The following is a 16,339-nucleotide window of genomic DNA, read 5'->3' as shown; positions in this document are numbered from 1 at the left end:
GATTTCACATTTGTTACTGGCCACTTCCAAACTGATTTCCATAGACGTAGTCTTCATTTCTTCGAATGATGGAAGCACACTCACTGAGTTACCCAAAAAATGTCGTCAAGATATGCCAAAACTCTGATGTTAGGGTAATGCTCTTGTAGCTCCTTCAGAAATGGGTGGATTCCAATTGAGAACAGAACTGGCCCAAGAGGGTCTCCTTGGTGAATGCCTTCCTCAGACAATATTATTGATGGCAAAGTATCCTGTTGAAATACTAACGGACTTGATGAAGAATACATTTGGGCCATGTGCGAATAGATGTCGGGATGATCTTGAGCTACTTGCTTCAAAAGGTGAGATCTTCTTATCGAATTAAAAGCGTTCTTCACATCAGTTTTTAGAAGAATCCAATCTGGATTTTCCTCTAACAATAGCTGTATATGATGAACAATAAGCTCGCATCCTCCTGGTGTGGCAACACCATGTTGTAATGGGCAGAAGAAGTCCTCAAATTGTCTCTTCTTTGACTACAGATAGCTCTTGCAGTCAATCTTCTAAGTACCTCTCCAATTGCTAATGGCCTTACATCTCCATTTGGTTTGGGTAAGGCAATAAGACGTGCTGTTGACATGAGCTGGCAGATGGTTTCAGGTAAGGCACCCCTAGCTATTGCTGAGCAAGCAGAGTATAGAAGGTCAGCTGTGAGTGGATTGTCTATAAGAACTTGTAAGTGTTTGTATCTCCAACCCAAAGGCCCAGTGCCTGAACCATTAGGTGACTTCCTCACTGCTTCGTATAGCTGGTTCTTGGACAGGTTAAACGTCTCTTCATTAGGCAGCGATGGAGAGCTTAGCGACTGATCTCTCCTGGCTGGATGTTTTGCAGCCAATTTCTCTGCTGTCTCTTTGGTTGATGGAGCCATGCCTACACTGGTCAAAGCTCTTGCTGCACGCGATAATTCACCACTCTTCACTAACCTCAGGGCACCCTTCTGACTCTGAGACGTTAAATCATGCTGTTTCCATATTGGTTGTTGCTTGTTGAAATCAATCAGTTCATCCCACTGTAAATCAAAGAATTTTCTGTAGGTAACTCTTCCTTGTTTCATGCCTGAGTTACCTCCCCGGGATGGGTTCAAAATCATTCTCGGTATTAGGAAGAAAAGCTTCCATGCACTCTCATCTGATGGATCAAGTGTATCATCCGGAGGGCTACAGAACAGCAATCCTGAAAACTCACTCTGAAAACCGGCTTAATACTTTGATCTGATCTAGGCAGAGATGCTTTGATGATGTCATCGATAGATATGTCTCTTATGTAAGCCCAAGCTTTCGCCTCAGGGGTGATATCATCAGAGCACGTTACATATGACTGAAGCCTTGGACTTTTCCAAGTTAATGATATTGGATAGAGACTGAGCAGACTTCACTTGCGGCTGATCTGCCAACGAGGTCGTACTAGCTGAACAATTCTGGCTGTTGGAAGGCAGTTGTCTCGTCTTCATCCTTGATGCAAGTCGTGACTTACATTTCGAAGTGTGCTGGCGCACTTCATAAACCATTGATGACAAAAGGGGTATGAGGACAAACCCAGACGACTTATGAACTGTTCAGGTATATCGTCCTCTGGGTGGAATTGACGGACATATTGGAGAAGTCGTTGAACAGATCCAGAAAACTCGCAGCTTGAAATAAGACACGTTTCAACTTGAGACATTGCATGAAAATTCTGTTTAGACAACTAACATTCGAAAAAGACGAAGACAAAGACAAAACAAGAGCGTGCGTAACGTCTAGGCCGCCATCTTATATACGGGATGTCTGTCTGTCTGTCTGTCTGTCTGTCTGTCTATCTGTCTGCTTGCTTGTCTGTCTGCCTGTCTGCCAGCCTGCCTGCTTGTCTGTCTGTCTGCCTGTCTGGCTAACATAACATTTCTATAACTAAACATATAGAAATACATGCTTCTATCTAGTGAACGCTACTTTTGATGCCTATGTCACAAGTGTTCTCATTAACTTGAGCTGGTATGTACGGTGTGTCTGTCTGTCAGTCAGTCTGCCTGCCTGTATGTTTTCTGTCTGTCTGTCTTCTATTTTCGCCATCAACATTTACCATACAGTCTGTCTGTCTGTCTGTCTGTCTGTCTACTTTCATATATTTTCAAATTTAAGAATAATACAATAGCAAATAGTTAACTACTTTGTCCTAGATATGACAGATACAATAATAGTAACATCTAAAACAACTAACTAATGTATTTATTAGACTAATGGATTACAGGGATCAAGGGATCCCAATTTTAGAATCTATAGGTCAAAAGGGTATTTGTCCACTGCTGAAAAACATTGGAACCTTTTCTTAAAAGCACATTAGCATTGCATTTTTGCAGTTCAATTGCCAATCGTTGTCTGTTTGTCTGTCTGTCTGTCTGTCCACCTACCTGCCTACTTGTTTGTCTGTCGATCTGTTATTGCATCTTGTGTGTGTGTGTGTGTGTGTGTGTGTGTGTGTGTGTGTGTGTGTGTGTGTGTGTGTGTGTGTGTGTGTGTGTGTTTGTATACATGTGCACAAAATAAATATTGTGGTGCTATGGATCGAACTAATCAACAAATTATTCTTTTACTCCTGTGTCTTGTCGATGGTCATAAGTTTCAATATAACTTTATTCTAGATGGTTTGAACATAAATGTACAGACACTACAAGTTCCCAAACAGACAAAGTAGCTCAATTACCTACAGAAGACGGGATGACTAATCCCACATCATTTCAAAGCCACTCATTCTCTGGTTGCAGAAAAAAGAATGATGATTCCAATATCTGCCCTCAATTACAAACCAACCAACTGACTCCAAAACAATCAAGATACGAGAATTATCAAACACCAGAATATGTCAACTTGGTATTCCAAAACACACGACAAGCATTCGAACAGTCACAACGTAAACAATCCCGAACAGTAAATGAGAAGGTAGAATCAACAAATCATCAACATTTCTCTAATATTAGTTCACTTTCTGTATATTTTAGCGTCGAAGCATCACCTTTGAAGCAGACGAACACAATCAGTCTCTTCCATTCAGACCCCGGCAAGTGAAGAGAGTAAAGTATAGAGCTCAAAACTCAAAGCAGACCCTGCAGGAAACAATACAATCACAACATGAGTATCAATTTGCTTAGAACGTAAAAGTATTCAATTGTAGCACAATGTGAGTCTTATTTAAATAATAAATTACATTAGGTTAATGCAATTAAGCTGTAACACACACACACACACACACACACTTCATTCTTTGGTAGCCCACCCCAAAGGATGATGGCAACTATGTACTGGCTGTCGGCATTTATGCCTTTTCATGTCAGAAATTCTCAAGAAAAATTTCTTGCATCTGACACATTGTAATCCTGATTTCATTCATTCTGATTTTGTTGGTCGTTTCCCTCTGTCACATTCCATCCCTGATTTTGTCTTGAATTTTCCTACACAATTGTCACAGCAAAGACCTCCCCAGAGTGCACACACACAGACAAAGACACACACACACACACACACACACACACACACACACACACACACACACACACACACACACACACACACACACAGACACACACACACACACACACACACACACACACACACACACACAGACACACACACACACACACACACACACACACACACACACACACACACACACACACACACCACATCATGCACACTACGCCACATACAACAGATTCCCTACATAAACGGCTTCTCTACACCAAAATTCCTAGTAGCATGCCATCCGGGGATCGAAAGGTGTGTTGATCCGGCCCATTGTCATGTCATGCCTTTTTTCATAGTGCTCATCTAATTTACATCCGCGATGCATGATTTCATACCATACCATTGACCACCACTTCAGAAGAAACATTGGCTTCATGCACGTGTTGACACTCTCCGTACTTCTGCTCCAAACGAGTGCCGTCGCTTGCACTAGATGCGGTGAGCTGCAGCCGTTCAGTGTAACCCATTGAATTCGCTGAATTTCTCTGCTGTGTCCTTTCTAGGCTCTCAGCAGACACTCGGAAACGTATCGTTCACATTCTACACGTTGACACACACGAACGTTACGATTTTCCCGCAGTTCTTTGCCTCCAATGGTTCCGCTAATTGGTTTGTTCAACTTGGCCGTGCGCAGATACGATTGGAAGAGGTGCGGAACTCTTCACAGATCGAGAAAGAGCGACTGGTCCTTCTGAACGTCAGAGAATCGTTCGACAACTCGTCGTTCGGCTACTTGACGAACGGCACTGATGTTTCTAGCAGCAGCGGATTGGCGACAATGATAACCGGAAGTGAGTTGATGTTGTTGTATCTTATCTAGTTCCCAACGGCCACATACACACGTGTGCAATTTGCTGATTGTTTTGTGGTTACTTGCGTCCGGTAGCTATTCCGTCTGTTTCTGTACGAAATGAATCGGAGCTGCGAGAGTATGATGTAGGGCCGGGAGAGAGACCGCGTCCTTTGTGTTTGTCGGTGTTTGGAAAGCCGGCGCCCTTTGTTTCGGTTATTAGAGGCGCGCATGTGCGAGTTCCATTCAGTTGGACGAACGGCAGTCGCTGTTTGCAAGTGGAGGACTCATTAGCACCGTATGAGGAGAGTGTGGTTTACAGTGTGGTCGCGTCGAACTGCTTCGGGAACAGCACTATTTCGTTTTCAGTGGAAGTGAGAGGTAATGAGCTAATTAATTGGACTGAAATACGATTATTGGTGTGTTTGTGCTGTTTTGTGTGTATGTAAAGTGGAAATGTTGATTGGTATCCCTTTGTGTGTGTTACGTACGTGTGCTGACCTTCTAATTCACGTTCTAGTAACACATATTGTACAGCAAAGTATTAGACCAGGTCAACTAAATAAATTGATTATCATCTCTGTCCATCCCCAAGTGGGAGGTTGTATGGTGATTATTTTATGCGCATGCTCAAGGCAGAATTCTGCTAAACACTAGCTAGAAGAGTCTCATCATCAGGAGTGTCTAAGTTGCAGTCATGTCAGACATTTTATTTTGGCGACAAAGACATGAATTTTAGGCGACAAATGTAGAAACTTTGAAGTGACTCAGGCTATAGCTCATGCATCTGTCGCTAGAAAACTCCTGACTCCAGTAGTATAGTCTTGGCATGGCTAGACCTGCTGACAACTGTCTAGCCACGTCAGCAAAATCCAGTCTAGTAGTACTTATTTAGTTGGTACAATGGACTTTTGATGTGTGAGCTACCAATTTGACAGACATGTTGAGAGGCCATGCAGTTTCCTGCGCCAATTCTGTGCTAAAAGTAATGTGTTGACAGGCACCTGTATGTGGTACAGCAGCTGAGCTAAATTAGTGAATGTGAAAGAGGTTTCAGCACAGTAGCCCTTAGAGAAAATGAGCTAGCTAGTAGAATATTAATGTCGTATGAAACTGCATGCATGACCGACTGTTGGTCTTGAAGAGAGATCTGTTTATAAGTTCCCTTTTGTCAACTTTGTGTGTGTGTGTGTGTGTGTGTGTGTGTGTGTGTGTGTGTGTGTGTGTGTGTGTGTGTGTGTGTTCAAAGATATCCAAATAAAAGTGAATACTTTGCTCTGATCATGTGACCTCAACAAAGCCCGGATTAGTCCTTGCTTCATTACATTAGCCATTTGGTGCCAGTGTCCATTCTGTTGCCAGGCCCCCCAAGTCTTGGGTGACAGTTCTCAAAACCTTTGACACCCCTGATCATGGTAACGTGTGCTGGGCAGGAAAGCCAAACTAGTCAATGTCTTCTGCATTGGTATAGGAAGATATTCACGAGTGGAGGGGGGCTGTACCGTGGATGTCATCGCGAGCAAGCAAAAACTACCTCTCTCGCCAGACTGTAAACAGATTTGCAAAGTCACTAGCACAGAAAATTTCAATTCATAAGGGGCTTCAGCTCACACAAGCCCCCCTCCCCCCCCCGTTCCTATGCCAGTTTTTCGTCATACTTTAGGTGCTCAGACTCTCAGATAACTGATGGCCTCAATTGGATAATCGGATTCTAAATCCAGATAATTGAACACAAAATACTATGGTGAGTTTTGCTTTGATCATTGGCCACTGGCAACCAACAATTCGTGACTAGGTACACGTACCAGCTCAGAATTTAGTTAAAATAATTGTTACCTAGAGGCCTGACTGTATACGTAAAAGCATATTTGCTTTTTGTTCAGGTGGTGGTGACAGTGATGAAGAATTATTTCCTTGGTGGGCAGCTGTTGTTGTCAGTATTGGGTGTGGTGTACTTGGAACTTTCATTCTGTGTCTCGTCTGTTGTGTGTGTCATCGAAAATCTCAAGGACATCTTAAAGTCAAAGAAAGCAATGGAACAACTTCTTGCAATAACAATAATAATAATAATAATCCAGACGACAGACAGTACATTGAAATGAATCCGTCAAATGTGTCACCGTCACCACGACGACATTCAAAAGCATTACGTCCAAATTCGAAAGCATTACCTCCAAATTCGAGTCACACTCTGCCTGTGCGGCCGTATGCAACTGTCCGAATAACTGCAGCAGATCCGGTTTATTTAGGTAATTTGAATCGTTCAAGATACTCCTTTTTTGTAACTTCATAAATATTTCCATCGTTGTAGGCTCACCTGCCGTCGGTAGTGGAAACGGCACAGTAACACATGTGAATGATGCTTCTGATAACGAATATGAAGTGATGGCTACGGTAATTGTTGTACTTTAGTCAGTTTCATTGTTTGTCATGATGTTTTTGAGTTAAACAGGTATCCAAGAAATCCAAGAATGACTCTCAGTATGAAAGGGGCTGTGCTGCAGTCTCGAAGAGAGCTAGCGATCTCAATCAGTAGATCGGATTTATTGCTGATAAAACTGAGTCGTTATGACCATGTGTCACTTGATTCAGTTGGATTGTGAGCAAGTTTTCAATATAAGCTAGCTGATAAGAATGTGTTGTTGTGTATCCGTCTTTGTGTCTGTTTTGTGTGTGTGTGTGTGTGTGTGTGTGTTTGTGTGTGTGTGTGTGTGTGTGTGTGTGTGTGTGTGTGTGTGTGTGTGTGTGTGTGTGTGTGTGTGTGTGTGTGTGTGTGTGTGTGTGTGTGTGTAATTGCGGCGACTAAAGTTCTACGAGTTCTATAATTGCTTGGCCGTTCCGTTTTACTGGACTTCTGTTACCAGTTGCCGTTAATAATACCTGATGGTCCTTGTACCTCCGTTCAGTAAGTCTAGGGCAGTGAACGATGCTGCCACTCGTCATACATCAAGAGCCACCACTTGTCACAGTGTGGCGAGTCCTTGAATGGATTCTTTCATCCTAAGCAGAAAAAAATTTGCCCAAAGAAGAGCAAAGGAAGTTTGCTCTCAGCTCGCGACATGGAATATCAGGTCATTAGTGAACGTTTCTGGACGAGTCAAGACGACATTTGTGCATGGAGGGAGAGTGAGGCACCGACGATCGACGAGTAGTAGTTGTTGGAGAGTTGCGAAGAATTAATTTAAGATTAACGTGGCTGGCTTGCAGGAAACTCATTGGTTTGGTCAGCCAATTTATTCTGTAGGGGACTTGGTTGTTGTTTCGTCCGGAAGGCCTCTTCCTACTGACAAGGGTACATTCTGGCATAGTGAAGGAGTTGCTGTTGTACTATGTGGAAGTGCTCTCGAGGCTTGGAAAACCAGTGCCTCCAACAGTATTTTAAGAGCTGCTCCGGTCTGGCTCACCACAATACTTTGCAACTCGCCAGCTTCCTGTTCATGAACAGCCTGGTGCAAGACAATGCTCAGGATGCCAGAGATGGTTTAATAGTGCAGAAGGTTTAGCTGTGCACAAGTGTGTACGTACCTGTTGATCAGCCACAACTGACGCCATGCAACTCAAGCAGTGTTGTCAGAACCAGCCCCTGATCTAGACACCTCAACTGAGCGTCCAGCTGTGACTAACATGGCTTGCTGCTTGTTCCACTGTGGACAATGTTTGCGGTGCTTCAAGTCCAGACCTGGTTTTAGATGCCATGCATGACTGGCACTGCATATCTGTCGACAGGAGCTCTTTTTGGCATGTATGTAACGACTGCAATCGACAGTTTTATTGGCCTCGAGACTTGAAACGTCACTACTGTTCCTCCATTGCAGTTCGTCAAACTTCGTAGCTCCCCTCTTTGATGAGGGTGGCGTAACCAGATAACTGGCATCTGTACACACGGCATGGTGTGTGTGTGTGTGTGTGTGTGTGTGTGTGTGTGTGTGTGTGTGTGTGTGTGTGTCCGTTCGTGTGTGTGTGTGTGTATGTTTGTGTGTGTGTGTGTGTGTGTGTGTGTGTGTGTGTGTGTGTGTGTGTGTGTTCGTGTGTGTGTGTGTGTGTGTGTGTGTGTGTGTGTGTGTGTGTGTGTGTGTGTGTGTGTGTGTGTGTGTGTGTGTGTGTGTGTGTACATGTGCACAAAATAGGTAGTGCTATGGAACTAATCAACAATTCTTCTATCACTCCTGTGTCGATGATCATAACTTTGAATGTAACTCTATTGTAGATGGTTTACAGATAAATGTACAGACATTAGAAGTTCTCAAACAGACAAAGTAGCTCAATTGTTTCCTACAGATGACGGGATGACTAATCCCAGCATTAGAAAGCCACTCATTCTCTGGTTCCAGATAAATGAATGATGATTCAAATGTCTGCACTCAATTACAAACCAACCAACTGACTGCAAAATCGTCAAGATACAAGAATCATCAAACACCAGAATATGTCAACTTGGTATTCCAACTCACATGACAAGCATTCGAACAGTCACAACATAAACAATTCCGAACAGTAAATGAGAAGGTACCAGCAAACAGATCGTCAAACATTTCTCTAATTTTGGTTCACTTTCTGTTAATTTTAGTGTCAAAGCATCACCTTCAAAGCAGACGAACACTCTGACGTTCAGACCCTGGCAAGTGAAGAGAGTAAAGCATAGAGTTCAAATTCATAACAGACTTGCAGGAAACAATACAATCACAACATGAGTATCAATTTGCTTAGAACGTAAAAGTATTCAATGACATTAGGCTAGTGCACTTAGATGCGTACATTACCCAAATATTGTATGATATAAAAATTATATTATGTCATGATATTGTACTGACCGACTCCGTGTACTGTACATGATTGTTTAGAATTTTGTCAATTATTATTCCTACCCACAACTGTTTTGTAGATATCATTATCTATGAACAATTTTCAGTCCGTAGTTGTACATAATGATATTTCCTTTCTCCTGACTCGTACCAGTGGCTAACACCCTGCAGATCATTGTAACTTTTCCTACTGAATCTGTTTTCGCTTACACAGATCTCTCATCAAATCTATGTTGTAGAACTAGTGTAGCATATACTAAAGTACTGTAGATGGTTGTCAACATGATGACCTAAAATTGTAACACACACACACACACACACACACACACACACACACACACACACACACACACACACACACACACACACACACACACACAAACACACACACACACACACACACACACACACACACACACACACACACACACTCACACACACACACACAGACAGACAGACAGACAGACAGACAGACAGACAGACACACACACACACACACACACACACACACACGCACGCACGCACACACACACACACACACACACACACACGCACGCACACACTACCACACCGGATCGCACAACAATTTATTACATATTTCCTACTTCCTACACCAAATTCTATTAACTATCTCGGAGTCTTAACGTGTGTCCGGCTCATAATCATGCCACGCCTTTTTCTGATTGAGGTCATCTAATTTACATCGCTATGCAGGATTTCGTACACTAGCAAACCATTGATACCACATGTACAGAAGGACTTCATGCTCGTATTGACACTCTCCGCACTTCTCCTCCAAACGAGTGCCGTCGCTTGCATTAGATGCGGTGAGCTGCAGACTGTCTAGGCAGTCAATCTAACCCATTGCAACCACTGATATCACTGGTGTGTCCGTTCTAGGCTCTCAGCAGACACTTGGAAACGTGTCATTCACATTCTACACGTTGACACCCACGGAAGTTACAGTTTTCGCGCAGTTCTTCGACTCCAACGGTTTTGCTGACTGGATCTCTGACACTAGCGGAGCACGGGTAGGACAGGGATACGTGCTGAGGTCTTCAAAGGTTTCTAAAGACCGACTGATCCTTCCAAACGTTACAGAATCGTTCGACAACTCGTCGTACAGATACGTTCTGCACGGCAGGGCTAGTGGAACGGCGACTGTGAGAACCGGAAGTGAGTTATTTGTTGTCCGACCGGCACGTCCAACACTACACGTGTGGCGCAGTTGTAAACGTTGATTGCTTTCCGTTCTCTAGCTATTCCGTCTGTTTCTTTACGAAACGAGTCGGAGCTGCGAGAGTATGTTGTAGCGCCGGGAGAGAGACCGCATCCTTTGTGTTTGTCGGTGTTTGGAAAGCCGGTGCCCTCTGTTTCGGTCACTAGAGGCGCGCATGTGCGAGTCCCATTCAATTGGACGAACGGCAGTCGCTGTTTGCAAGTGGAAGACTCATTAGCACCGTATGAGGAGATTGTGGTTTACAGTGTGGTCGCGTCGAACTGCTTCGGGAACAGCACTATTTCGTTTTCAGTGGAAGTGAGAGGTAATGTCATCATGAGTTAATTGGACTGAAATGCAATCATTGTTGTGTTTGTGCTGTTCTGTGTGTATGTAACCTGGAGATGTTGATTGGTACCTGTCCTGTGTGTTAGAAATTTCTCTAACAGACCCTCTGATAGATAATTAATGCGTGAATGATAATAAATTTATTGAATGCTGGATTCCATTAATAATTGATTACCTGAATCAGATATTATAGGGGCCGTCCGTAATTATCAAATAATTTAAAAATCTGAACGACCTTGGGAAGTGGGTGAGTAGGTGATGCCATATAGTGGGTCAAAGGACTGTTGGAATGAGAAATCATTTGAACATTGTGCATGGCCAGCAGATTTCACATGTCAGTAAGGTGATGAAAAAGCAGCTTACTCTTGTTGGTGTACGAAGAGGAAGAGAGAGCCTTTCTTCCAATGCAGCAAGATGCATGTCACCTCCTTGTAACAACTTGAGTTGTGTGCAAGGGCAATGGCGTGACAAATACTCAAAGGCAGGAAAGCTAGAGATGACATAATAGCTAATAATGTTGGAGTCCAACAGGAAATGCATAATACCAGCAAGAAGACGTGCTAGGACTAGGACCGGTTATTTCTGGCAACATAATGAACCGGAATGGAAATGGTCGCACTAACATAGTGATGGGTCTAGTATGATTGCTTCGGTATCCCATGCACATGCAGAGGATGAGACAAAAGTTAGTGGGTTCGCTTTGAGAGTCCAAAAATAACATTCTTGAATACAGGTGGGATTGATTCCTGTCAACTGTTGAAGGAAGATGTTATTACGTCAGTGCATGAGACAATGGATGGAGAGATTGTTTGACAGCTATGGATAGTTGTTTGTATTAGGTAGGCATGAGTGGGTAAGAAGAAATTCTAACGTTTGGATTTAAAAATCATTCAATAAGTACAGATGGTTCTCATTGAATCCCAGATCCGGATAATTGAACCAGTCAGGAGTCTGTATTGAGGTTGTGTATATGGCAAGTGTGCAATAAGTTACTTCCTGTTAACATCGCACTCTCACTTAATAAAGTTATACTTATACATGTCACGTGACCATGGTATAAATAATTTATCGTATGATTAGCATGCCTAGATGGCTGTTACCGACACTCGAGTGATAACCCACCCCTCACACTCGTAAAAAGCCATATGACACACCAATCATACAATAACCTATACAGAAGTACTATAGTTTAAAGGGGAACTCCAACAAAAATACAACCTGATCTCAAAATGTAGGGTTTGTCGTGAAACTTCGTGCTGCACTACTTTCAGGCCAGCCGTCGCCTTGGTAGCGGAGAAAACACGGGTTAGGTACAGAGCATGTGCCAGTAATTGGTGCTAAGCTCCGCCTACACCATATGAATTGCTTGCATAGGTCAGTTATCTTGACAGTAAACTACACGAAAACTAAACGGGAATGGTAACTATAAAGGGATCTTGTGCCTTAGAAGAGCAATGAAAGTAAATGCTAGGCATTGTTTTCTCCCAGCAGACTTGACCCACTCCTCTCACAGAAGATGAGGCTAGCGCAATAAAATTCAACGGTAATTAGCGTTAGTCTTCGTTCTATTAATCTACAAAGAGAAACATTCAGTGGATTCGAATATGAGGTTCTCTTAGAGAGATCTGAGAAAGCGGACACTCCCCTTTCAAACAGCGGCTGAGCCAAGTGTTACAGGTGCAGAATGGCTTTGATTGAGCCTTAGACTTTTCCCCAAGCACAATGATGTCGAAGACGTAGCTAGTACTGTAGTACGTAAGTTTTTTACACCCTGCACAGTGTGTGGACTCGTGACCATAGCAATGTACCGCCCCTTCGTCATTTCTGGATACTCAATCTTCTATCGTGGCTCGTGAGGCATCAAGAAGCCATGCTGATCGCCAAAGCTGATCACACTGAACTGCTACCTAAATTTGACACTAGAGAACAACAAGAAGGCTGACACGTCATGGTGCTAAGCGCTGCCTACATCAAATGCATTGCCTGCGTAGCTCAGTTATCTTGCCAGTAAACTACACATAAACTAAACAAGTTATGGTAACTATAAGGGATCTTGTGTTTTAAGGCCTTAGAAGTGCTCTTTGTACCGAAGTAGGATGCTAGAGGCCGTTTTCTCCCAGCAGACTTGACCTTCTCTTCTCACAGAAGATGATGCTAGTGCAATAAAACTCAACGGTAATTAGTGTCCACCTATGCAGGTTTCTCGAACAGAATGTTTACGCTTTCTTGACATACTTGAACCTAGTGCGTGTTTCTCCTCGATCAATAGAGCGAAGGCTGATGCTAATTATCGTTGAGTTTTATTGTGCTAGCATCATCTGTGAGAGGACAGGGTCAAGTCTGCTGGGAGAAAATGGCCTCTAGCATCCTACTTTCGGTACAATGAGCTCTTCTAAGACTTTAAAACACAAGAACCCTCTATAGTCACCATTCCCGTTTAGTTTACGTGTAGTTTACTGGCAAGATAACTGAGCTACGCAGGCAATGCATTTGGTGTAGGCGGAGCTTAGTGCTAATGACGTGTCAGCCTGGCTCACGCTCCATACATAACACACAATTTCTCCGCTACCAAAGTGACGGCTGGCCTGAAAATAGCGCAGCACGAAATTTCGCGATAAAGCCTACATTTTGAGATCAGGTTGTATTTCCATTGGAGTTCCCCCTTTAAATAATTCGTGATTAGGTACCCATACATACCAGCTAATAAAATTTGTTAAAATTTGCCACTGAGAGGGCTGATTGTAGAGCATGTTTACTTATTTTCAGGTGGTGGTGACAGTGATGAAGAAGTATTTCCTTGGTGGGCAGCTGTCATTGTTGTTATTGGGTGTGGTGTACTCGGAGCTTTCATTCTGTGTCTCGTCTGTTGTGTGTGTCGTCGAAGAGCTCACAGACACCTCGAAGTCAGAGAAAACAATGGGAAGAACTCTTGCAATAATAATAATAATAATCCGGACGACATACAGTACATCGAAATGAATCCATCGAAGGCATCACCATCGCCAGGACGATATTCGAATGCATTACGACCAGAGTCGAGTCACACTCTCTCGGTGAAGCCGTATGCAACAATCCAAATTACCGCAGCAGATCCGGTTCTTTTAGGTAATTCAAATTGTTGTTCAAGTAACATCTTCCTTGTACAGTAACTTGATAAATATTGCTGTCATTGTAGGCTCACCCGCTGTTGGCAGTGGAAACGGCACCTTAAATCATGAGAATGATGATTACGAAGTGATGACTATGGTAATTGTAGTACTGCAATCAGTTCCATTGTTTGTCGTGTGACATTCTGAGTTAAACAGGTATCCAAGAAATCTCAGAACGACTATGAGTACGAGACTGGATATGTTGCAGTCTCGATGAAAGCTAGCGATCTCGATCAGTAGGTCGTACGTATTGGTGATAAAATCCACATCGTTTTCACCGTGTGTCACTCGATTCGGTTGCATCGTGAGTGTACATTTTTGTGAACGATAAATTAGCGTTTTATAGAATAGAAATTATATTAATATATTAGAAGCAAGAGAAAGTGAGGTTTGATAACAGCTACAATTGTACACTAACTGCTCATTCTAGCGGCATGATAATCTTTGACTTCATGCTTATTAAAGTGTTCTTTAATTGTTAACAGTAAATATAGTACTTGCTGACCATTCAAAGTGCACCTAAAATTCTGTTGCCCCATAAAATGATTTCTTGCTTTGAAAATCTTTATTGTTTAATATAAGTAATTTTTGTGTGGGGTTTGAATGTAACCGTGATCAACTGTTTTCATATTTATATCTGTGAGGATTCAATGTCCTTTAAGCTTGGTGCACAGTACAACTCTGGCACTGCGTCCTGCGAGCGTCCTGGATGCTGACGAGGACGCTCACACGAGGGTCAGCAAACACGCTGGCGCTGTACCATTCACACAGTATTGTGTCTGACGAATGTCCATTGCACAAAGAGAGCACACTGCGACAATGGTCTGTCGCTGCAAAGTAACCACGTGTGCACTTGCGACAGACATGGACGACGACGTTTGCTCTAGTTGCTGCTATGCGTAGTCTCAAGCGTTTTCTTTCATGCTTGTCCTTGTAGTCCTTTGGCTGGACTTGCCAAAGGCAGGCAAAATCACGAAAACTTCCATCGAGGCCATGTGAACGAATAGAATATCCCTGATACGTCCAGCTGCTCTGACTGACTTTCGATTGGTTGAAAATGAGCACGTTATGTCATCAGACACTGGGTCACTTCCGGATAGGATGCTTGATTAGAACTTTTCTCTATTCCAGCATCGTGGATGCTAGGCGAGCGTCATGGGAGCGTCGTGGACGCTGACATGTTCACAGTGTGACGTTGATGCTCGTTCATCGTCGGTGTCCAGGACGCTCGTGCTAGCGTTGTACTGTGAACCGGGCTTTAGTCTCACGGGCAGCGAAAGCAAATTACAAGTGGTGAGTCCTAAAGGCTGTTCCACAACATTCACGTCAACGTCAACGTCTGATGATGCTAAGGTCGACATTGATGTTGTGAATCAGTCTTAGTAACGTGCGTTAAAAGTCATGGTCCTAAAATCGCTAATAGACGTAATAGCTCATGTGATTTGCTGTGTAGACAATTTACTTTGAAAACCCATACAGCGTGCAGTTGTAGTATGTACATGGTACAGTAGGGATCAGAATGGTGCTTGCCAAGCTTTGCAATCATGAGTTGGACCAATAAAGTGTTTGATAATATAGCCTAGACTGGAAGTAGGGACCAACAATCCACTGCACGGGCACATGCAAAAGTACACTTTTTGAGAAGTGGTTCGGCCATTTCACCTGACCAGCCTGACCAGCTCCACCACTGCTGGAACTATATTGGAATCTCTTCTCACTATTGATTGCTCACAGTGTGATCAATTGTTGTCTCTGTACGCAGGGTCGTCTCAAGATTTTCGTAAGTCATGGCGGAAATTATTATAACCACGCCCACCCAAAATTTCTGCTCCAGCTATTCCAATTTTATGGTGACACACCCACAAGAGCTTTGATGCACAGGTTTGCTTACACTGAGATGCCACAAACTGTTGTCATAGAATGCTCAGGCACAAAAGGAACAAAGTGGTTTATTTTTAAAGAAAGTTTCTCTCTGTCTTAGTTCACTGTGCTTGACCACATGGTAGCTATACTAAGCCTTATAGCCAGTGGAAAATTTCCAGAAGCTGAGAATCTAGTATATAAGATAGGAAGGGCCAGATATCTACAAAACTCGTTTACCATCAGATACTAACCTAAATAGTGGGCAGTGCCCACAAAACTGTTGATCTTTGAGTACTTACATTACAACTAAGTTCATACCATATGGCAGTCTTTGTCTTAATTTGGTCTTATCTTCAAACCAAGCATCCCAGGAACTACTTGTCAACTTCCCACTTTTCAAATACAAATACAAGTCCATTCATTGTCTTTATAGCTAGTGATAGTAATCACTGCCTACTCATGCATCAAAGCATATGTAGTCTCTGTGCCAGACCTTCAGGGTAAGGGCGGGAGATGTGGGTCCCCGTCCTCGTGCACCCAGACCTGTACCCCGCATACGCCAAAGGTCTGGCACACGAGACTGCAAAGCATGGCCGGTCTGTACGAAGTGGAAGCCAAGGCATGGCAAA

The 16,339-nt window shown here is 43.1% G+C and overlaps 2 protein-coding genes across 2 annotated transcripts; both read left to right on the top strand.

Annotated features, from left to right (window-relative positions):
* Positions 1-2,735: 2,735 nt before the first annotated feature.
* LOC134177595 (uncharacterized) lies at positions 2,736-9,441 on the top strand. The gene is made up of 9 exons (XM_062644371.1): positions 2,736-2,957; positions 3,017-3,088; positions 4,174-4,330; positions 4,426-4,710; positions 6,213-6,578; positions 6,641-6,723; positions 6,782-6,928; positions 8,537-8,835; positions 8,897-9,441. Exons 1-7 carry the CDS (start codon positions 2,736-2,738, stop codon positions 6,863-6,865), a joined length of 1,269 nt encoding a protein of 422 aa, XP_062500355.1. The 3' UTR covers positions 6,866-6,928; positions 8,537-8,835; positions 8,897-9,441.
* A 380-nt stretch (positions 9,442-9,821) lies between these two features.
* Positions 9,822-14,253, top strand: LOC134177248 (uncharacterized). Its single transcript, XM_062644031.1, has 6 exons — positions 9,822-9,958; positions 10,032-10,307; positions 10,391-10,675; positions 13,465-13,803; positions 13,874-13,944; positions 14,004-14,253. Exons 1-6 carry the CDS (start codon positions 9,895-9,897, stop codon positions 14,085-14,087), a joined length of 1,119 nt encoding a protein of 372 aa, XP_062500015.1. The 5' UTR covers positions 9,822-9,894; the 3' UTR covers positions 14,088-14,253.
* The last annotated feature ends 2,086 nt before the right edge of the window (positions 14,254-16,339 follow it).

This window comes from Corticium candelabrum, chromosome 3 (genome assembly GCF_963422355.1).
Source record: "Corticium candelabrum chromosome 3, ooCorCand1.1, whole genome shotgun sequence".
Classification (NCBI taxonomy): Eukaryota; Metazoa; Porifera; class Homoscleromorpha; order Homosclerophorida; family Plakinidae; genus Corticium; species Corticium candelabrum.
Note: the sequence above shows the minus strand (reverse complement) of the source record. Positions and strands in the feature narration are given on the sequence as shown.